At 41.4% G+C, this 23,202-nt stretch overlaps 1 protein-coding gene across 2 annotated transcripts in view; it reads right to left on the reverse strand.

The window, feature by feature from the left end:
- Positions 1-10,553: 10,553 nt before the first annotated feature.
- The window catches only part of LOC119172084 (glycine receptor subunit alpha-2), a 67,839-nt gene continuing 55,190 nt past the window's right edge, over positions 10,554-23,202 (reverse strand). Inside the window, exons 2-9 of one of the 2 annotated variants that reach the window (XM_037423064.2) lie at positions 23,072-23,154; positions 22,576-22,643; positions 20,587-20,810; positions 18,061-18,143; positions 17,223-17,357; positions 14,819-15,201; positions 12,012-12,044; positions 10,554-11,151 (exon numbers count right to left, since the gene is read on the reverse strand). In XM_037423064.2, the coding sequence (XP_037278961.2) occupies positions 10,975-11,151; positions 12,012-12,044; positions 14,819-15,201; positions 17,223-17,357; positions 18,061-18,143; positions 20,587-20,810; positions 22,576-22,643; positions 23,072-23,154 (1,186 nt within the window). In that variant the 3' untranslated portion in view covers positions 10,554-10,974. Of the gene's footprint in view, positions 11,152-12,011; positions 12,045-14,818; positions 15,202-17,222; positions 17,358-18,060; positions 18,144-20,586; positions 20,811-22,575; positions 22,644-23,071; positions 23,158-23,202 lie in introns of both variants that reach the window. The other variant, XM_075892898.1, reaches the window with a different exon arrangement.

Consider the following 23,202-nt stretch of genomic DNA (forward strand, 5'->3'; position numbering starts at 1 on the left):
TTGTGCGGGGCCTCTCAGTAGCGAGGGTTGCCAAGTGGCGGCAAGGATTCCTAGCATGTTGCCTGAGGTATACGTACGCATCGTTTCACTGGTGATGTGCGTCATAATCGAGTAGTCCTGTGCAATGGCAATCGTTTCAGCTGTCGCTGCGCAGTGGGGTAAACCAAGGCATATTCTAAGCGCCTGGGCTTGAATATCCTACCTTTTATATCTAACACGTTCAAAACAAACATGCACACAATCCAAAATATTCAACATTGTCTATGCAAGTTTAAGTAAAACAAACCTACTGTACTTATTTTGTCACGCATTTCACAAGCCCACAGAGCGTTACCGAGAAACTAAAGCAGAATGGTGAGAAGAATGTTACCGACAAGCTAAAGTGCTGCTCCCTTGCACAATAATTTCCCAGCACTATCGCTCGCTTTAGCCTTTGCTCAACTCTTCACGCAAAGTGAAAATGTTTCCACTCATATTTCTATTGCGTATGCGCTCAAGTGAATAATCAAAAGGTTTGCTGTGTAGTTTTCAGCAACGCCCACAACCGCCTACACATCTGGTTTTCTTGCAAATCTCAATGGTGTTTTGAGACCTCATACATCATTCGGCTGCAAGCTACTTGTTTATTAGGAACCTTATGAAAATATTTCCTTTCCTCGTCTACTGTAATGCTCACAAGGATGTCTCCTTTATCATACCCGCAGTGAGTGCTCAGAAAATTGGGATACTCTTAAGCTTCGCCTTTAAGAGTTGAACGCGATAGCTATATTCTGTTCCTATAGTGCGTCCTTCAAACACTTAGTGTATGAAATCTTTTCGAACTTGTTATGCAACCCACTACGTGGCCTTAAGGGTGCAGTAGCGCGTGTGCGTTGTGTAGTGGTTGACCGGCTCTGAACTATGACATCATCCTAGGAACCCCGTGTTCTGACGCCAGATGTCAACGTACGCTTGCACCACGCATTATTACGGCAATAGTTCATGCTGTATTGTGAAGCATGCATACAGGACGCGTGTTTGGTAAAGCGTAAAGGTCACTTTCACTACATTTACAAGCAGAGGAAGGTATTTTCACTATATTCACGAGCAGAGGTGTGGCTGCGTGGTAGAACACACGCTTGCCACGCAAATGACCTGGGCTCGAACCCCCCACAAACGCGGATCTTTATTATTTATTTTGTTTGTATCTTTCTCAATTTTTCGGTCATGCAAAGACAAATTTTAGCTCACAACCAACGACGCCGATGCCAGAACTGCTGCGAAACAAGCTTCTTAACGCTACGGAGGTAAATCGAAGAATTTTATAGTCTGTCACTGTCATCCTCCCCACATGCCTCCATTCCTTTACTCTCAGATCAGCGTACTACATGAACCCACCAAAGTGCTAAATGTCTCAAATGGAAGAAAAAAACTTTATTGAAAAAAATTAAAAAAAACAGCAAGGTTACTGAGCCTGGCACGGGACACCCGGACATTTTGTGGGGTGAGGCGTAGCCTTTACACCGTTGTCCGGGCTCGCTAGATTGCCCTCAGTTTGTCGTGCAGATTTGAGCAAGTCAGCGCATTTAGCCAATGCTACTCGAGAAGGTCCCGTCCTATATTGTCCTCTCGGAATATTACCGAGACCTGTGCGCATTATCATAGAATATGTGCCGTATCTCCGTCTTCGTGATTACTGATGTTACAGGTCTCAAGAGAAACACGCGTGCAAAGAAATTTCAAACAAATGCGAGAATAAAAGCCATTCAACGCTACTGATATCATTCCTCTCTCACCACAACGCTTCAACATTCAGAAGCCGTGTTTACGACACAATGCGTAGAAATATAAATTAGGTGACAAAGCAATAATATGTTCTGGATGACGCATTTTTTTAAAGAAATATAAAAGAAATTAAAATAATTCTCGATTTACGTGTAGGGTATATGCCTTTTTTTTCCTAGCAGTGCGCATCAAGTGAGTTCGGAGTGCATTCACTTTACGAGAATAAAAACATGGAAACTCTCTTCTCAACATAATTGATCTATGCAAAACACCGCGATACGCAACATTTCAATAAATATCGCACTCGAAGACTCAGCATAAAAGGATTAATACGAGAAAAGTGACTATCGGTAAATATCTTGAACTCGAATGCGCAGCAAATAAAAACTTTATGATGTGTTCAACAGACGTTAGGCGTCGCAGGTGGGGTCAATAGTTTGAGCGTCGGCGTGACAAGATGTAGAAGAGGTAGACCGTTGCAACGTGTCCATGAATCTGTTTTCAAAATCGGGTTCAAGAGAGCCCTGCTGTAGCGTAAAGTTGCATTGACATCTTCCCATTCAATTGACACTGTTTGATTAAAGCCTTTACTAAGCTCTCGTCAATGACAAAATACCGCGCGGCGTTCTAACTCAGTGTTCCTTGTGACATTGCCTAAGTAGACAACTCGAAGCCAAAAGCAATGCTGTGTGCTCATATATCCGTGCACTTTTTATAGACGTCGAAAATTCGCTAATTAACATCGCTAGTGTAACTTTTAGTAATTATCTTTTCTCAATTGGCCTAGTGTTCACCTAGTATGCTTGGCCTATCTTTGTATATTTAACCTTCACTAATAAAACGTTTTGATTAAACTTCAACAATTGTGTTTCGCCTCATTGTGTTTGTGAGATTTTTTGTACGACATCTCTGCTTTTTTGCCACGTCGTCCTTCTGATTAGTCGTATAAGACGTTTGCTTAATGATTTGATTATCTGAAATGAAAATCTGAATAATCTGAAGTTCATGGGCTTCGATGCATCCAAGTTCGCATAAGTCTCTCAAGACGCGTGGTTTTTTTTTGTTTTTTTTTACAGTAAACCATTCGGTATTACAACATTGTCACTTAAAAGCACCTCCACTTCAGCACGAGCTTTGTCTGAAAAAAAATTGCTTATAACAAATCATACCTCGCTCTCGTCCAACTAGATTATATGACTGCCAATATGAAACATATAGCCCCAACCATGACAGTGGCAAGTCCTGGCGTATTCCGATCTAGTTAGCAGATTAGATACGCGGGAGCACTCTTCCCACATCTGATCACGAATCGAGTCCTGTCCTCAGCGGTGGCAAAAATGCAGTCTTCGGAAAACAGATGTCATTGTGCACATGGGATGATCAGGGGTTTTTATATACGTTAGACGGCTAGAGAAAGCGCGTCTCTTCCAGTCTAATCATTCTGTAATGACATGGTGCAGGATAACAGCAATAAACCGAGTAGACGGCGCATCATGCTAAGCACGTCGTCTGACTGGAAAAGCACGTTGGCTTCCGGACACGACAGGCCTAATCTACATCGGCTCTGATGGCACAACGTTGGACGCTTAGTGCTTATCTTCTGACTACTCGATCTGGAAGCGCGTGAAGAGCCGCGTTCTGGCTGAGAACTGGTGACACCTCTGTCGTCTTATGACAACGTCACGCTCCAACCACCCCTTAAGCGGGAGCAATATCTATCAGCCTCCAGGGAAGGGCGTGCGTTATATCGCAACAAGCGCAAACGAGAGCCATATGACGCAGTTCATTACGCAATTACGACAGTACGAGAAGGCAGCTTATCTTTAGAAAGAAAGGTTTCGTAATACCATTGAACCTGGGCCGTTCTGTTTTGGTGCTTCACGAAATGCAATTTATCGGCAAAAAATGCATAATACTAAGAAACATTATTTCCTTCACTCTTTACACGAAGGCAGTTTACACGAAGACAGGCGAGATGTTCTGATGCTATCACATAAAAGATAATATGGGACAGCAATTCACCAGTGGTAAGATGGAGAGACGGAGGAAATGGTGGTTTTCCCTTCCTCCGTTACCTCATCGTAAGCATACCTTTTTTACCCACCCACTGACATACCATACTATTCGTATACTATACATAATATACCTAATATGCTGTACTGTTATATATATATATATATATATATATATATATATATATATATATATATATATATATATATATATATATATATATATATATATATATATCAGTCACATGGTTCACGAAAATGCCTTATTTTCTCTAGTGGGAGTTAACAGCCGAGTTGTTACGACAATGGCATTGAGACCACGAGTACGCCTGTTTTATGAATACAGTTATCAATCACAACTCAAAAACTTTGATTACATTTACTTCGAAAACTTTGATTTCTCCCCCTTTTCACCAACTTGTTCAGCAAGATTTACTACGCCTCTTCTCCCCATTTCTTCTTGTCTCCTCCGACTTTCTTTGTACCAGCGCTTTGCTGTGTCAAGTCAAGTTGTTGCAAGGCAATGCAGTGATGCCGTAGCTCACTTTGGTGGTTTCACGTGACGGATTTCGGCCAGACTAAACAGCTCCGATTTAAAATGCACTGAACTGCAAAGAGAGCTTCAGCAGAAACTGGACAGTCAGATGGCCCCTGAAGTTAGTATTAACCCGGCTCTTTTGAATGCTGAGCGTTTCCTAGTCGCACAATGTCGCGCTTCGGCGTTGGCGGCAACGCTGTCCACACGCCCACTGCGTATGCTGGCGTCTGGCGTCTCGTGCCGCATGCTCGTGTCTCGTGCAGGCCCAAGAAGACACCTGCAAAACTGTCGCTCCCCTCCCTCTCTCCGACCTCGCAAAGCCGAAGCAGGCAGCATTGCTAGTAGAAAAAAAAGTGGCAGCGTATCCACGGAGTAAATGATGGAGAGTAGGGCGAAAATTCGTCCGTCCATTCGTTCTTGCTTCCGTCTGTCCATGCGTCCATCAGTGTGACCGTCCATGCGTCCATCAGCCCGTCCGTGCGTGCGTCTGTTCATGCGTCCGTCCCTGCGTTCGTCCATGCAGCCGCCCCTGCGTCCGTTCATGCGCCCATCCATGCATCTATGTGTCCGTTCGTCCATCTATTCAACACTCCAAGTACCACCATCTCGCATATTTTCATCATATATTCCCCATATAGAAGCACCACCATCCAGCAGACATTCCAAGGAATAAACGAGAGGTGGCACACGCACACTTTCTTACGGCTTGCGCTTCGGGTCCACTTCCCACCTTTAACCACCTCGAGTTCATGGTATATACTAGTTCACTGTATTCATGGCACTGCGGCCGAACGCTCACTAAACCTTTCAAAAACCAAGGAGGTTACGCCCAGCGAGTATGACGTAGCAAACTTTTTCAGTCAGATTGGACTCAATGTACATGCCAATGGCTGCTAATGGGAAATGAGAGGCGGAGAATTCGGCTTTTACTTTCTTACGGCTTGCGCTTCGTATCTACTTCCCATTTTTAACCACCTCGAGTTCATTCATGGTATATACAAGTTCATTGTATTCATGGCACTGCGGCTCAACGCTCGCTAAACCTTTCTAAAGCTAAGGAGGTTACACCCAGCGAGTGTAACGTAGCAACCCTTTCTTGTCAGATAGTGCTCAATTACATGCCAATGGCTGCTAATGGTAATCGCAGCTTGCGCGATAACTAAAAGTCGAATGCTCCTGTCTCTCATTCCCCATTAGCAGCCATTGACATGTACATTGAGCACTATTTTTTATTGTTCAACAACGCACAGTAGAAGTCTCTCACTGGCACCACCTTGGAGGTCAAAATGATATACTTGTTACATACTACGGGAGACAAACGGGTGCCATTATAAGGAGCTTCGCCCCTAAAATGACGGCTAGCTCTGTGGAATGGTTCCCTGGCCTCCCCTTATGTGTAGGCACTGGATCGCGCGTTCAGAATTCAGTCAAGGGCGTCTTTACATGTATTTCACTTGACGTTGAAGGCAACGCTTCTCCTTCATTCAATAAATAAGAACAATATACCGGGTGTTCAAAATTAAGCTTTATGATTTTTTTAAAATTAGGCGCTCGAAGGCACGTGAGAACCACTTGTGCAAATAAGTTAAGCGGCCAGGGGGACAGAAAGTTAGATGATAATTATCGCTGTCAGCAGCCCAATTAACTAAAATTTAATAATTAACTTTTTACTGGCTGCGGTAAGTTGGCATGTTTATATTGAAAAAATGTAGGCAGTGGTGTTTGTACACAGTTTCAGTTGGAAGATTTTTTCTAGCACGCCTGTGTTCCGAGATATCCGGCTCCAAAGTTTAATTGTCTTTCGCACGATTACGCATGCAAGAGGGTGAGGGTCCGCGCAAAGCTCCTCCCTAAAGTGACGCATCTGTTGCGTGTGGTGTTTAGTGTGTGAAGAGGGTGGAAGCGTAGGCATAGGTGATAGCAATTACCCTTGCCCTCTTCGGCCGGCGAAATCAAAAATCGAAGAACGCTTGCAACCAGTGTCGTAACACGCAACTGCAGAGCCTCTAACGATAGTGGCAGATACCATGCCGAGATAATGGTGCGAGCGGAGAATCTGGATGCCAGTGCGCGTGCGTAATAATCACTAGAGAAGCATGCGTGGTCGTTGCCTGGGCTACGCGAATAGCGTGACTGCTGATGTCCGAGTACTGTAACTTTTATTGAAACAAGAGCAACAACTCCACCAATAATAACTGAAACAGTTTTATCCTTGCTAACGCATATTTCCTGCTGCTACATAAGCATATTTCGGTCATGCACAAATCTCATCGAAACTCTTCACCTCTCAAGACGTCAATGCCCCAAAAAGTGTTCAAAATGCCTGCCTTCGGCAGCAACGCAAAGCATGAACCGCTGTCGCGTCGACTCGATGACTCGGCGCAGTACTTCTGCAGGAATACTCGCACAGGCAGATGTTATCCTGTCCTTCATGTCATTAACATCGCTGGGCTCTGTTACGTAAACTCGATCTTTAACGTAGCCCCAAAGGAAAAAGTCGAGCGGAGAAAGGTCAGGTGATCTTGGTGGCCAAAACATCGCTCCTGCGCGCCCAATCCACTGTTGTGGAAAACGTCTGTCCAACCAGTTCTTCGCCCTGGTAGAAAAATGTGGTGGTGCTCCATCGTGCTGAAACCATACTTGGCGCAGGTCATTCAGGGAAAGACTGCAGACAAGATCATCAATGACAACACCTAATATTTCTTCTGTGTACATCTTTCCGTTCAAGTTGTCCTCAAAAAAGTGAGGTCCGATGATCCTGTCCCCGAGTATGCCGCACCACACATTCACACTCCAGCGAACTTGATGCTTGTGCTGCCTCAGCCAGTGTGGGTTTTCTTGTGCCCAATAATGGGCGTTGTGAAGATTAACACTTCCATTTCGGCAAAACCGAGCTTCATCAGTCCAAATTATTCTGTGCAAAAAGTCATTTTCTTGATCAGTTTTGATGAGGCCCCAATTGCAGAAGTCAACTCGCCTTTCAAAGTCCGCCTCATTTAGGTCCTGATGAAGGTAAACGTGATATGGATGGAACTTGTGCTTTCTTAAAACATTTGTGACTGTTCCGATGCTGCGACCGCACTGATCGGCAATCTGTCGGATGCTGAGCTCTGGCATCGAGGTTACGCACGCGACAACGTCGATTTCAAAGTCTTCATCGACGATTGCCTTCCTGGTCCGTCTCGGAAGGTGGACAGAGCCTGTTGTGCAGAAGCGTCGAAACAGGTTTGTGAAAGTGGGCCTTGTTGGAAGGGGACGGTGTGGGTGGCGAGACGCGTAAAGCTCCATTGCTAACGAAGCGTTGCCATTCATTTCAGCCATTGCAAGCACCACGTCTACTTTTACTTTGGTAGAATACCTCACGCCAGAAGCAGCCATATTAGCTCGAAAGGACTCCACGTGGATTTCCTTGGTAGACCTTCAATGCAGAGACGCTGTGCTCTAACCGGAGGCACCCTAGTGCAGGACGGTCCTGCTAACGCGTTCACAAGAAGATGTCTCAGTGTGATCTAAAGTCACGAAAAAACGTCGCGAAAAATGGTCTCCTGTTATCGCGTTCATCAGGATCATGCGTAAGGCTCATGGCGCACCGCGCTGTCACATTTTGATTTCGCCGGCCGAAGAGGGCAAGGGTAATTGCTATCACCTATGCCTACGCTTCCACCCTCTTCACACACTAAACACCACACGCAACAGATGCGTCACTTTAGGGAGGAGCTTTGCGCGGACCCTCACCCTCTTGCATGCGTAATCGTGCGAAAGACAATTAAACTTTGGAGCCGGATATCTCGGAACACAGGCGTGCTAGAAAAAATCTTCCAACTGAAACTGTGTACAAACACCACTGCCTACATTTTTTCAATATAAACATGCCAACTTACCGCAGCCAGTAAAAAGTTAATTATTAAATTTTAGTTAATTGGGCTGCTGACAGCGATAATTATCATCTAACTTTCTGTCCCCCTGGCCGCTTAACTTATTTGCACAAGTGGTTCTCACGTGCCTTCGAGCGCCTAATTTTAAAAAAATCATAAAGCTTAATTTTGAACACCCGGTAGACGAAATAACAATTAGGCTTTTCGAAATCACATCCAATTACGCAACATTCACGCGATACCCCCCACCCTCTCCGACGCATTTACTCAAGTCCCCCTTTCCCGTGGGTAGATGCCGGCGGCAATTGTTTTATTATGCCCGCACAATAAGGTTGCATAATGCTCTAACTGATAAACAAGTATGTGAAGTTACAATTCGAAAGCCGACATGTGATGCGCAGCCACATTCTCTGTTGTATTTCATAAATAATAACACATTCGGCATCTTTCACGGAGTACGCTTTTATCAATTATACTCTTTTACATTACAACATTGAGCAAGGCAGGCAGGCGAGCCGTCAAATATTCATTATACATTTGTTTAGTTCAGTTAAGCAAATCAAAGCAAGAAATACTTGGGAGAGGGTGATATTTTTTATGAGTGGCAGTCATTATTGTGAGCATACCTATTGCTTTAGCAGCTTCACAGTACTACGATCCCCCGTACTAGTGCTGTTGAAGCTTTATTTTGTTAGTGACATGTCTGTATTACTAAGGAGCACTTTAAATTCAGTTCACCCTTAACATGCTAACTTACGAAGTGCCTTCTGCGTTTTCGATACTTGACTGAAGTCACTCTTTCTAAGATCAGAGTCACCATTGGCTCCTACGAGTTCGAAAAAATAACTGCGGCACCTTCGATCTATTGAAACCGAAGTAAAGAAATCTAAACATATCACCATTTCCAATGTATGCAAGGTATAAGCAAAAGTGTACCTTGATGTCTTGAACGCGATGCTTTGACATCACAACTACCAAACATGGTCGTCAATTTAAACCAACATTTTTGTCTTGGGTAACATCTGCCAAGCAACAATAAACAAGCAGAAGAACAATAGAAACACATCTACGGTGAGAAGAACACACACAGGAAGTTGTATTGGTCTGAATATTTATTGATTCGAAGTATTTCTTTCTCGAAATGATACACTTACACAAGTTACGCTGCAAGATAACTAGCACTAATCTACTCGCATTTCGACGATAATTACAAAAACCGAATGTACGACACCTGCAAACGCTTATCTCTCCTGACTAGTGTATAAGCTCTGAAAAAGTTCAACATCTTAAACTATCAACACGCAGTAACAGTAGAATATATCGAGAGAAAAAGACACTGTCGACAAACAAGCATGGTTGGGTGCCTGCTAATCGAGCGAAAGGGAAAAAAAGTATATTATAATGGTAACTTGATTTAAACATTCAATCGTGAGGCAGTTCTCATCTGTGTAGTTTGCGAGCTTTATTTTCGTAAAGTTGTGTTTATAAAGATGCTGAAGCAACTCGGTTGGTTCATAGTTATGTAACCTACACAACGGGCTATCGAGAAGCACTGGCTTTACTCCAAGTATGCAGAGTTTTCAGCCTTGAATCTCTTGACCAAATACATGAATACCAGGAAAAAAGCATTCATCTCCACGATCATTGCACCATGTTATATGGCTAGTTCCATCTACTAAGTTTATCCTGATCATGTGACAAATCAGATGTTTTGTACATGTTACTTCTATACAGCCATCATTTTATATACAACAATCTGTTTTTAAAAGAAATTTATTAAGATTTCTATATGAAACAAGTCATCTCTTCATTCTATACCTTTCTAACAAAGTATTGAAAGAAAACATATCACCAAGTCTCTCTAATTGGACAATATTGACATAATGAACACTGTTTGAAATGTATTGCTGCGTGCGGAGCCAAGCTTTTTCGAATAAATATTTCAGGCGCAGTCTAATTGCATCGCATAGGCTTGCAACTATAGGTCAAATTAACTGAGATTTACAGGCTCTAAGTTAATACTTGCTGTTTGCATAGTCGACGATGTTTCTTGTTTAAATGTGCAAATTCTCAAACTTTGCGATTGAATTTCATCTTTTCAAAATGTTTTACCTTCCTAAAATTGTAGGAAATCTTCCTGAGAACTGGGGCAGTAAATAAAAGTCTTCTTCCAAGAAATGAGAAGTCAAATTCAACATTTTTTCTCTTTCACAAGTTATTAAATGAGTGACATAATTTGAGGCTCCCGCCATCGCCAGCTAATACCTTTTAGTATCATACATTAAAAGTTATTTACAGTGCAGCAACTTTAAAGCCGTGCATGCACTAAATCACACCTGTGCATCTTTCTTTTGAAAGAAGAGCGCGTTTACCTCCCGGTAAATACTGCTTTATTGAAGAAGTTTCCAACTCGCTATCTAAGTGTGGCATCATTGTAAAGGACAAACACTGTGTCATTTAATCCGTTTCTGAGCTCTTCAAGCTCGTATAATATTGATCGGTAGTACCTCAGTGATAGTGACAATGAGAATAATCCGAGATACGCTAACAGACACAAAGCGTGAGGTGTATGAGTGATCTTTAGTAAATATAGATGTGCAAAAAAAGTACAGGAGCATAAATATCTGAACTTTTGAGATGCGCAAAACGTTATGCGGTAAAAGTAAGGCTCGTTCTTTACAAACAGCCAATGGGGTTGCGGCAACAACGATCAAGACTCGCGTCACATTCGTTTCATCGCTACTGGTGACCTTGGCCCGTTTACCTGTTCTTCTGGCTACAGGCCTCAGAAAAGATAGTAAGGCCAGTAAGCGATGCTGAACGCCAGGAATGCCATCGGGAATGCTATCCTGCATGTTTGGTCAATCCTTTTGGCCTGAACCTTGTGGTTATTTTTGATAGAGTCGGCATCAGTCGGTGAAGGGTTTACATCGGTGCCACTGGAAATGAGGTTGCATGGTGCCTGTGGGTTGGGAAAGAATTGCAGCGTTTTAGTCCCCGTTGATGAGGTCAAGCAATGAGAAGTTAAAGGAGAAGCCTGCATACACTGAGTTTATCCGCTTAAATTTGGCATGTGTAACACGTATTGCCCACTTTCCCGTCTTGTATTGTATTAAAGATGCTACAACACTTAGATTGAAATATTAATTGTAAATAATCAATTAAATCATGCTAGTTATGAAACCACAGAGAAGCGACCAAATAACGCTTTGCTACATGTACTCTGCTTTGCTTTGACATTAGGGAAAGCTTTATTACTATCACGCGAAAATTATTTTCAATCAAGCTATTATGTCTCTGATTGGAGTGAGCGACATGCAAAAGCACAAAACGAAAGTAAAAAATCTGTCGGCGTGTATTGGTGCAATCAACATTTTATCAAAGCACTCGAATACACCACCTGTTTACACGGAAGTTTCATATTGTTATAGAAATTTATAAGGTTTGAGACGCGGCACCAGTAGATTATTCGTTGCCAGCTACATCAGCTGCTGAAATTTGCAAAGTATGAAGTTTTCAGGAACCAGTCTTTGAAGTAACCTTTTTAAGAAAATGAAGTTCGCCAAATTAGGGCAAATTTTAAAAGCAGCAAACCAAGTGTTTTTTTTATTCATCTCTTTAGCGTAAAATTTTAATTTTCAAATCTATGCAAGATATGACAATGCATAACTCAGTAGGAAACAATGTCGCAGTTATTTGTAAGATAAGTTGTGTTACGCTTTCAAAGCATCAGTCACTGTACTATTGAATCTCGGTTATTTTCCTCAGCACTGAAGACACTGCTGATTGTATAAATAAAGCTAAATATCTGAGAAGGCTTACCAAGTTACCGTTGCACGCCTTTTCCGGAATCAGCTGAAACATGTAAAAAAAAACATATTGTAGACAACGGGAATAATTCGAAATATCCAGACATGAAAAAGCCCCTCACGTGCGTGATGAAGTGCTTCTGGTATAGCAGGCCCTTTCTTTTAAATATTTTTGCTTTCAATCATGCTGCTTTTTCACATTGCTCCACATTAAAAACACAGAACAGTTAGTCGATACTAGTGAAAGGCGCAAGTATGTGGCATAACAAAAATTATAATTATCTTAGGCGTATTGGGCGCCCAGCATTGTGCTTGTTGCAGTTACCCAAAGAGTGTTTAGAAAAAGCTCTCAAAGGCTGCTCTTCTAGCTTTCGCTGTGACTGTGCTGCGTGGTCCGCACAGGCATGACCTCATTATTATTATTATTATTATTATTATTATTATTATTATTATTATTATTATTATTATTATTATTATTATTATTATTATTATTATTATTATTATTATTATTATTATTATTATTATTATTATTATTATTATTATTATTATTATTATTATTATTATTATTTTCGCATCACAACTCGTGGACTCTCCTTAAACGCAGCGTGTTTCGAATGGCTTTAACAAAAAGAACTCGCAAATTTCAAGCGGGACCAGCTGGCTTGCTACACGTAAGGCCCTTACTTTAAAATTCCCTCTGCGTTTAATTGTGTGCATCAGCGCAAACTTAGGTCACTCGAAGCACTACAGAAGTTAGGCAGCACTATGCGAACTGTTTATGGCGACCGGAAGCCGTTAAGCCTTAGCAGGACAAAGTCGTTCCTTTGTCATTCTGTGCAAGGGTAAGTGGGCGAGTTACATGGGGTTTCAAAATAACGTCGCCACCTCACAGCCAGAAAAATCAAAAAACAGAGAATGCTTGTTAGAACTGCTGGTCACTGCGAGCGAGGCCTCTGCCCTTTAAATCGCAAAATATTTAACTAATATAATAACAACTTACAATATTTAAATGCGGCTAGCCACAAACTTACACTTCACTGTTATTCCTTTCCACTTACAACTTGCTCTGAGCGGTACAAACTGCAAAGCGTGCGTACATGGACAAAAGAATAAACTACCGCAGAGAACATTATGATCGTGTTAAATATTGCCTGAGGCGCCAAGATAGAGGACTGTGAGGGAATCTATGTGTTAGTGCCTCTTCACATGCTCATAAAGTCAGCTGAACGAAAAATATGTAAGCTATATTCTATAAGTACAAGTTTTCAGTCAGTAACTTGATGTATTTAATGAATTTCAGAGGAAAGTGTTACGAACTCCAAATATGTCCGCCCATCACACTTTACATCTCCAGCGGTCGGGTTTGTCTATTCGCTGTTTCACGAACTAACAGTAACTGAACGTGTGTATGTTTGTATTTTGTTGTTTATTTAAAAATAATTCAATAAATTTCACCCTCTCCTGTCGGCATTTTTTCATGGTACATATATGTCACCTGCTTTAGTGCAGAGGCGCAGATCTAAAGTACAAAAGACAAACGCTGACTAATTGCAGAAGACTTTACCTAAATATAAAATAGAGAGATAGAAATAGAGAGGTACGGCAGGGACGTTAACCAAGCTTTAGCTCAGTTGGCTACACAACACTGGGATGAGAAAAAAGGGGAATAATAAAAAAAAGAAATATAGAGCAAAAGATCCGTAAAAAAGAAATTGACAAACAGCCAGCCTGAAACAATGCAATTCGGTTTCACGCTGTTATTTCACAAGCGCTCATGAAGTCCAGTGGCCTTTAAGAAGCGCAAGAGAGCTGTCGTGCCTTTGCGCATACATAAAATATATATATTGGTGACTGATCCGCGACGGTGGTCTAGTGGCTAAGGTACTCGGCTGTTGACCCACAGGTCGCAGGATTGAATCGCGGCAGCGGCGGCCACATTTTCGATGGCGGCAGAAATGCTGTAGGCCCGTGTGCTTAGATTTAAGTGCACGTTAAAGAACCCCTGGTAGTCGAAATTTCCGGAGCCCTCTATATTCCATTCTCATAACCGTATGGCAGATTTGGGACGTTAACCACCAACAAATAATATTATTATATATAGGCGATTTCCGGACGCAATATTGAAAGTCAAGGAACGCTCCTTAGTATTCACATGCCATAATAAAAAAGCTTCACAAACGCGAGTGCAACCAAAAATGGAAGCTTCAACATTTATGTATAGTATCAACCCATTTGGTAAAAAAACAAGTCTATGCTTTGTACGATATAAGAAAACAGTTTCACCGCAATGGTGAATAAATTATTGTGATAGCAACAAACTGTAATATCATACGTTGTAAGACAGGTAGCTAACCCTTTTGCATGGGGTCTCGCATAACCCCACGAAACACTGGTGAAAGAGAATGTGGCCTATCAAGGGAGAGTTGTTTTTCGCGCAGTCTCTTACGCCAGTCACCATGATGGCGTAATATTAATTTCCTTGTGATTGCCAAGTTTTTCAATTGTTTGTGACTATATGCTGAAAGCGTCTTCTCACTACTACCCCCTGCTGCGCAGGTATTTTGTGCGACTCAGATTTTTCAAGAGAAGACCACATTCATAGAAAACCGTATTATCACCTGTACATTTCTTAAACACTGATGCTTTCTCTATCGCATGGTAGAGCTCAATCAACGCAGCAGCGACTTTTTCTAGAATCTTTATCTCTCTTTTGTTCTTTCTTTCTAGCCATTTGTCTCATTTCTCAGATGTTTTCACCTGCTGTATTTGCCTGAGATGGACGTCAAGCCTTGTGTCAACAATATTGTTTACGATACTCACAACAGCGACTTTGCTCTCCGGGACAGCTGTGAGTACTGAAGACGGTGACTTGGCAGTCCCGGGCCGCTTTCTCCACAGGTAGTTGACAAAAGTGAACTCGAGCAACGCGGCAAACACGAACATGGTGCATGCCCCCATCCAGACGTCGATAGCCTTGACGTACGAAACGGGTGGCAGGTTTCCTTGTATGCCGGCCCCCTTTGATGAAATTGTTAGCAGCGTGGTTACGCCCAGAGTGATTCGTGCCGGAATCGCTTCCACGTCGAGCCAGAACGAGACCCATGAGATGACCACGATCAATATGGTGGGCAGGTACGACTGGACAAGGTGGTAGCCAATGGACCGCTGCAGGTTGAACTCGGCTTTTAAGCAGCTGTACTCCCCTGCATGTTGAAGAGAATGAATTCAGCGAACCTTTTGTACCAGTGCTGCTAACGCGTGTGTTGGACACAGCATGTACACTTAAGTTTTTTTGTGCGTGTGTGTCTCGTGATAATTTTTTCCTTTTGAACAAAAAATATTAGGCTATGCAATATTCTACACCACTCATTAGGACTGATACTACAGCATATTACAGATGGCGATATGAAATGTTCTACTGTTTTTTTTATGTTCATTAGGAAATGATAGCGCTTTATACCGCCTTTTCCTTTTCGCTGAGAAGAAAATTCGCGAGAATCAGACAAATAAGAAATATCACATAAAAAATAGATAGGAGAGTCTATGCAAGTCAGTCAGGCCATAGATTATCAAATATTCACGAAGTTCAGCTGTGTAGCAAAACGAAAAACAATCCAAAATACAATCCAGCCATCTTACACAATAAAAGCTATTTAATTGTATGTGTTTCGGCTCGTCATCAATTATCCGTTTCATAACCATTTCGCCACCATTCCGCAGAACGCATTAAATATGCATAATTCCACAGTTCGTGGGGTTTAACGTTCCAAAACCATTATATCATAATAAGAGGCACCGCAGTGGTGGGCTCCTGAAACTCTGATCATAATTACCGTACACTGACAGCGCACAATACACGTGTCTCTACGATATCGCTTCCATCTAAATGCGACCGCCGCAACCGGGATTCAAGCACGCAATCTTCAAGTCAGCAGCCGAGTATCTTAGCCACTAATCTACCGTGGCAGATCAAAATGTTGTCAGACTAACACTGCATATGCACATGAATGTGCTAAAATAAATATAAAATTTTTTTTATGAAAGTTTCACTTAGAATATTTACGAGCGCTAATTCGTGAAATCAGACTTCAGGTTAGGTCATTTCGAAATTACAGTTGACTTTTGAATAACCTTCTTACTCCACTTACGCCTCAGCTACACATGTGGTAATTCTCTCGGTATAGTGTAAAACTGCTTTCAATGGCAAGTAACAGTGGCACGGATACATGCTAAAAACTTTCGCTGATATTCAACGGCACATTTAATGTCCTCTATTACATGTAGTGACAGCACACCTTTTTAAAATAATAACTAAATTACTTTTAAGGGCTGGAAATAAATGGACTATATGCCTCGAAACTCGCCGACACAATTGATAAGAAGGAATTTTGTACATTTTAATCTCACATCTTTATAGGACCAAGTTCGGTGAGCTCACGCAATGAAAGAGAATTAAATTTGTCGCCAAATTAGGCTTCAATACAACAAACCTTCTATTATCTTGTTACACGTAATATTAACGCATCTAATAGCCATCTTGTGGAAAATCGTACTCTCTAATTATTTTGTAAGGTGCGCAAAGTGTTCGGACCATAGCCATTCCCGAATGAAAATCGCTGTTTTTAGTAAAAAATACTCTGAAAAGCAGTTTACGACAGTGCTGTCCGGAACTACATATCTTTTTTGGCAGACTGATCTCTTGGCCACCTGGCCTTGATATTTATTCGTATGAAAACAATTAGGTGGGCACTCTGTTGACTCTTGCATTTAGGACGATTCTCCTATGTTTTCTCAACCATTCTTTTAATGCTTTTGTATATTCTATATTGTTTTTGAAAATGACACTTCTTGCTTCTTCCATTTGAGTGAGTATGCAGTGCTTTTGGATATATTTTTTTCATTATATTAACAGTGCTTGGTCAACAAAGTATTTATATTCCGACACTCAAATTTCACCTTTCCGCATTTCCACGTTAAAATAAATCATCGCCTTTTGTTTTGTTTGTATTGATAGATTTTCAAACGTAAGATAATTGACTTTCTTTAATTTGCGGTGCGTTTTTCAATGTGTTGCTCGTCAACCGTCAATTATACGCCTTATAAGATATGACAGCAATAAAATAACAACAAAATCCCGCACTAAACTCCTTCCTTTCCTGTAAAGGCCCTTGGCGTTAGGAAATGGTCATCGACATAACTAATTGCTCGAACACTGCACACTTACCAATATGGAATGTCTCGTTGCACAAGGACGTGTTCACGTTTTGAATTTCGAATTGAGGCAGCTTCATGTTTTCGTAAAGGATCACAGGAGCTGCTTTGGACCAGTGCAGTTGCAGCTCGTCCGTCGTCTTTGAGACTGCAGGAGAAGTTATGAAGCAAATATAAGAGAAATATACATTCTGTTGGGTAAATAAACTAAATATTTTGGATCAAACCAGAAGTCATGGCAGACACACACGTACAAACAAACACGTACATGTATTAATTATCTTGATATATTGATTCATTGAGCAAAGTGGCCGCTCACATGCAACACATTCATGAATCTCTTAACTCGACTTTGCCATTCTTTCATCAAGGTCGTTTGAAAACGAACAGCTTTTGTAACTTCTAGAACAGGTCCACAAAGTCTCCTAAAATTTCGCATCGCGGAAATTTCAAACTAAGGTTTATAAACGACAATACTTCTAATAAAAATTTCTACGTAACTTTCCACGTCTGAAAATATTATTGTAGGTTCATGTGCACTCATCTTGAAAATCTTTTCTTCCTCCAGTGATCTCGCATCTCGTTTGTCGAACTATTATTACTAAATGAAGAATTTTTAGTTCTTTTTACACCACACAGACCACGAAGCACAGGAAGCTCTCGCAATATACTTTAATCTAAATGGCCTTCGAGTGGTGTGGAAGAGGTTGCCTGGCATGTGCGAAGGAGTGATGTAAAGTTGCTCCTCACCCTTTATTTCCCACCTCATCGCCTACAGTGACCAAGAGTCGTCCTTTCCATTAACATACCCTACATTGATTCATTCGAGTTTCATTTATTTACCCACTTACATGAAGCAAGTTCAATGGTGCAGACTTGCGAATCAAGAGGGTACCGGTAAAGGTCCATCATGCAGGAAAACGTCAGCTTCAGCCTGCATGAAAACGAAAGCCAAATCTATTGCCCAAAAATCAGGCAACCAAATAATTTCTCATAAGAGGTCGTGTGGATAGCTACAGTTGATTTACTTGCTAAACAAGAGAAGCACAATCCGGTTACCAAGTTCAAATTTATGGTTGACATAAAAAAGACACAAGGTTGAAGCTCCTCGCTTCAATTTTTCGCCGTAAATATGCACTAAAATGACACATTCTTGACGGTTTTCAATTATAATCGAAAAATTATTGTTCCCAAATTCACTCTAACGCTTACGCAGGTGTCACGGTCAAAGCTGTGCCTAACTAAAAAATGATTGATGCACAGAACTTCCAATGCATATCCGCTTAACAATTGACCTCTAGGTAAATGAGTTCAACATTTAGTGTGAATTGCACAATGAAAACAGCCGGTCAGATGTGGCTGACATGAACCTAATCGAAATTTAAGCTACCGTTCATCCTCCAGAGTCATCGCTTGTGCAGATGTGTCAACTTCAGAAGTGCAAGGAGTATCGACGTGAAATAGACCTCTTTGTTAAGCCTGAAGTGGCACGCCCAATTTTGAATGGGAAATTTTGCCTCAGTACGAGTTTTATTTGAGGGTTGCAAAGAAGTGCACGTTAAAAAATTCTGTAGAGCTAGCGCACAATAACGACAAAAAAGAAAAAAAAGGGGGGCAAAGTGTCCTCTTTTTAATATTGTTACAAAAAGAATGAAAGACAACACTTTCTGTGGCTGAATGAACTTTTATATTCCTCGATTTCTTTTGTCTTTTTTTCAATTTTTTACAAAAATTTTTTTGTTTTAGGGGTGAAGCTTTTTTTTTTACTTTAACCTTATCATGCGTCACACGTAAGCGAGAGAAGAAGAGACGAAAAAAAGATGGCAGTATCTCCCGAACAGTATAAAAGATGGCTCTGTCTCATAGAAGTACATGCCAACTGCAGTTGAGTGAGGATATTATAGACGGCGCTGTACCACTACTCTCTGATTGGCTGCTACACGATCTGTGCCTGGGTACGCGGAGAACTAGTGCCTCTCTCAGTCTCCTGAATAGTCACCGTACGTGGCGTATTGTTTGTGGGACATGGACGAAGCCGAAAAGCGGGCGCGTTGAATACGCTTGCGCTCGGCTTCCTTTGCTCGCGTCTCGTCGGTGTTACCCACGCGCTGTCTGCATTCTCGAACGTGGTCAGACGCATGGACACATGGGCAGGCGGACGGACGGACGGACGGACGGACGATGGATGGATGGATGGATGGATGGATGGATGGATGGATGGATGGATGGATGGATGGATGGATGGATGGATGGAGGGAGGGAGGGATGGATGGATGGATGGATGGATGGATGGATGGATGGATGGATGGATGGATGGATGGATGGATGGATGGATGGATGGATGGATGGATGGATGGATGGATGAATGGATGGATGGATGGATGGATGGATGGATGGATGGATGGATGGATGGATGGATGGATGGATGGATGGATGGATGGATGGATGGACGGATGGACGGACGGACGGACGGACGGACGGATGCTTTGCCTCACTCATCATCATTCACCCCGTGAATATGCCGGGATTTCTTTTTTGAGCACGTGTCTATCTCAGCGTTTCTACGCTACAATTACAATTATTACTACCCTTCATCTGACAAAAATGCGAGGTGTTAACCGTCCTTCAAATAAATCAGATTAAACGCAACTTTTATTAAAGAGCATTGCCAATCTCGCTTTTTTAACATTATCGAATTGAAGTGGACAATTTGTTTTTCCCGTATGATTGTAACACATGAACAATGAGAGGCTGCAAATATATTGTGAAGTTTACCTTTTCACTGACTAATTTAGCCTTTTTTGCAGAAAAGTTCATTTGTACTTGCAAATATTTTTAAGAATAATATGTAAACGCTAATGCTCAAGTTCTTTTAAATGACTGGTGATAATTATACCACTATTTTAGCAGTGTGGATATTCTTTATTGATTTTGGTAGAGCTTAATGTACACGATAAAGCACGAGGTTATTAATCGCATATTCATAATGGACATAATGCTACGCAGGTTTTAATGATTCACGCATGTTCTCGTGGCATAAGCTGTGATTGCCCTATTTATTATGTAAACGCTATCTGTTTATCGCATGAGGCTTCGCAACTGAGTATATATGTAACTGAAGATACTGTCACTTAAATAGAGAGAGGGTGTTGGAAGCTTGTGCATGCCTTTCTTAAAGTATAATATTTTTACAAGTGAAATGTGTATTTCCTTAAATGAGTGTAAAATCATGAAATAACCTGATGCCACTTTCTCTCTTTTATTCATGTTATGGTTATATAAGGTGCTAATTAACATTTTCTAGTTTTGATAGGCATTCGTTGGATTCTAAGCAGTAAGTGGAAGTCCGAAACTTCTCTAAGCCTTCATACCCTCACCTGAGCATGTAGAGGATGTCACCCGAAGGGCTGATTCTAACCAGTACATTGGGCACCGTGACGTACTGGAACTCTGCGTGCTTCGCGTTGGCGAAAAAGACCTCCGGCTTCCAGATTCGTTGCACTAGTTTAGGGTCATTCAAGTCGAGAGGTCCACTGATGCCACTCATCTCAAAGCGGTCATCGTGCCATCGCTGACGCAGGTACAGGTCTACTTCGTAATCCTGAAGAGAGGAGATTGCAGCATTTATATTAACAAATAAAAACTTCTTTGACTTCTCAGTGTTACCAAAACAACTGGATTCCAATAGAATAAGGACGAACATTTTCTTTATTCTAAATTTACTCTTAGAAGAAAAAAAAATAGTACCGAGACCCCCTCTCCTCTTTTTTTGTGAGTTCTGGTTAGTGACGTATATGAATATTTAAGAAAACACGTGAACTCTTTTTGGGAATCATTATACTCCCATTAGAGAGTAGAGACACCGAAAGCGAACTAACGTGGCTTTTTGAAGACAATCATAAGCCTAGTGAACCAGAGTTATCGAAAGGAGTTACGAATGCTTGTTTTGTTTTAGGAGTGTTGGTTAACATATCTCCGAGTGCATTGATAAAGTGTGTAGCAAGAATTGTGAAGCACACTTCCTACGAAGCCTTCTTTCGTAAGTGCGAACCCCTGTTGGCGGTAACATTAGAAGTGTCCTCAATTCCCCGAAAATGTTAAAGCAGAGCTATTTACGCGCATGCCAGGAGTAATTACATTCATCCACAGCGGCTAACCAATACAAATTATTTATTGAACAATAACGGGACAATATTCTTGACAACTTTGCATAAAAAAAAGCGCTGCGCCAGACTTCTAATTTATTTGAGCCGTAAACAGAGACGTAAAACGAGAATAGCATCTGCTTTTTTTTAAATTACACGAAATACGCATTCCTTCATGCGCACAAAGCTACATGTTTCTTCAGAATAAAAAAAAAAGATGCAAGGTTAAAAAGTAATAAATGAGTTACAGGGTCGAACCACAATAACGGCTCTTTCCTTTTAAAAACGCAAAAAAAAAACGAAACATTAGCACGCGTGTGTTGATGCGGGCAAACCCACACACTTATTTCCAACAAGTGCTTCTTTCTCTCTGACACAGTATCTTATATAGAAAGGTCTCACCGAAGTTACGAAATACCGCTAGACCAATAATGTTTTTACTAACGTTACAAAATTATCATACTTTTTGATATTTTAGCAAAGAGCCTTATATTTCGGCATGTTAGGTTGCGACGACCAAAACCACACAGCAAGACCTAACCTTACTTGGTTATCACACATTTGGTATTCCGCTGAACTTACTTACAAAAGACGAACATCTGGTACGGTTTCACGCATGCTGGACGCAATTCGAGAACTCGGGCATCGGCCTGTCGTTCAGCCTAATGGCCTCCTAAACAGCCGCCGCATTCGTTACACGTGATCCACCAGACCATGAAATGCGAACGGCCATTTATTTTACTCATTGTTTCATTCTGCGTTCATGCTGTCAGCGTCGCGGTGCGGGGTAAGTTGGTTTCATGTTCTCAGCAGCTGGCGCTTTTGTAATCAACCCTGATTCCGGCCATCAGTTTTGTATTCTTTTTCCTAATACCCTAACGCTTGTCTATATAGCGAATACTTGGCAAGGTTAGGTCACATCACTTCAGCGGACAAGGAACATGTGAAATCTGCTTCTTTCACTTTAATTATATTATATTTTGCGCATATACCAACAGTGTGGCTAGTGCATTTGTAGGAGCTAAAATATCTGAATTTAAAGTATAATAAAACCGTACTTCTGTACTTTACACGTGATATTTTTACACGAATGAAAGAAGCTTAGTGTTTTCTTTCTTTCTTTCTAATTTATTCATAGAACCATATCAAGAATGTCACTTTTACCGCCGTCAAGCATATGCATTCGTCCATTTTTCAAGAAACAAAGAATTACCTACGTACCATGGTGGCCGGGTTGATAGAGCCGAAACTTCTTATGTAGATTTCGCATGCGACTTGTGTAGGTCCACCTAATAAAAGTTGTGATTATAATATTAAAAACGAAGTATAAAAGTCAATATTCAGGCATAGTGTTACGCGAAACACGGTGAATAACGTCTACGTTTTGGGTAACACGCCTCCATAATCTGCCGAGGCCTTTCAGCTATTTGTCTCAATCTAATCGTGTCTCCCGAAACAATCTATGTCCATACTAAAATGGTCCATAATATGTTCACATAAGAGTGTTTTGGAAGTATGTGAAAGGCACTTATATGTATTCCTTAATACTATAAAACTATAGGAATAGCCTAAATAATGCTGTGGCAGGGTTTTAATGGAGCTAAGTAGGCTGAAAGCTTAAACAGCAATGCGACAACAATTACAAAGACAAAAGTTTCACCGACACTGTGTACCGCACCAGCCGCATCATCATGATAAACAGAAAACAACAACTCACTCATGTGGCCCGTGGGCAGAGCCCTTCTGTCATATTTGCTCAGCAGTTTGTCCAACTTGTCCAAATCACCGACAGTCCCATGTCTGCTGCGAAAAAAAAAATTTTAAGAAAGTCGAGACCAGCGCAAGGCC

This window comes from Rhipicephalus microplus, chromosome 4 (assembly GCF_043290135.1).
Source record: "Rhipicephalus microplus isolate Deutch F79 chromosome 4, USDA_Rmic, whole genome shotgun sequence".
NCBI classification, from domain to species: Eukaryota; Metazoa; Arthropoda; class Arachnida; order Ixodida; family Ixodidae; genus Rhipicephalus; species Rhipicephalus microplus.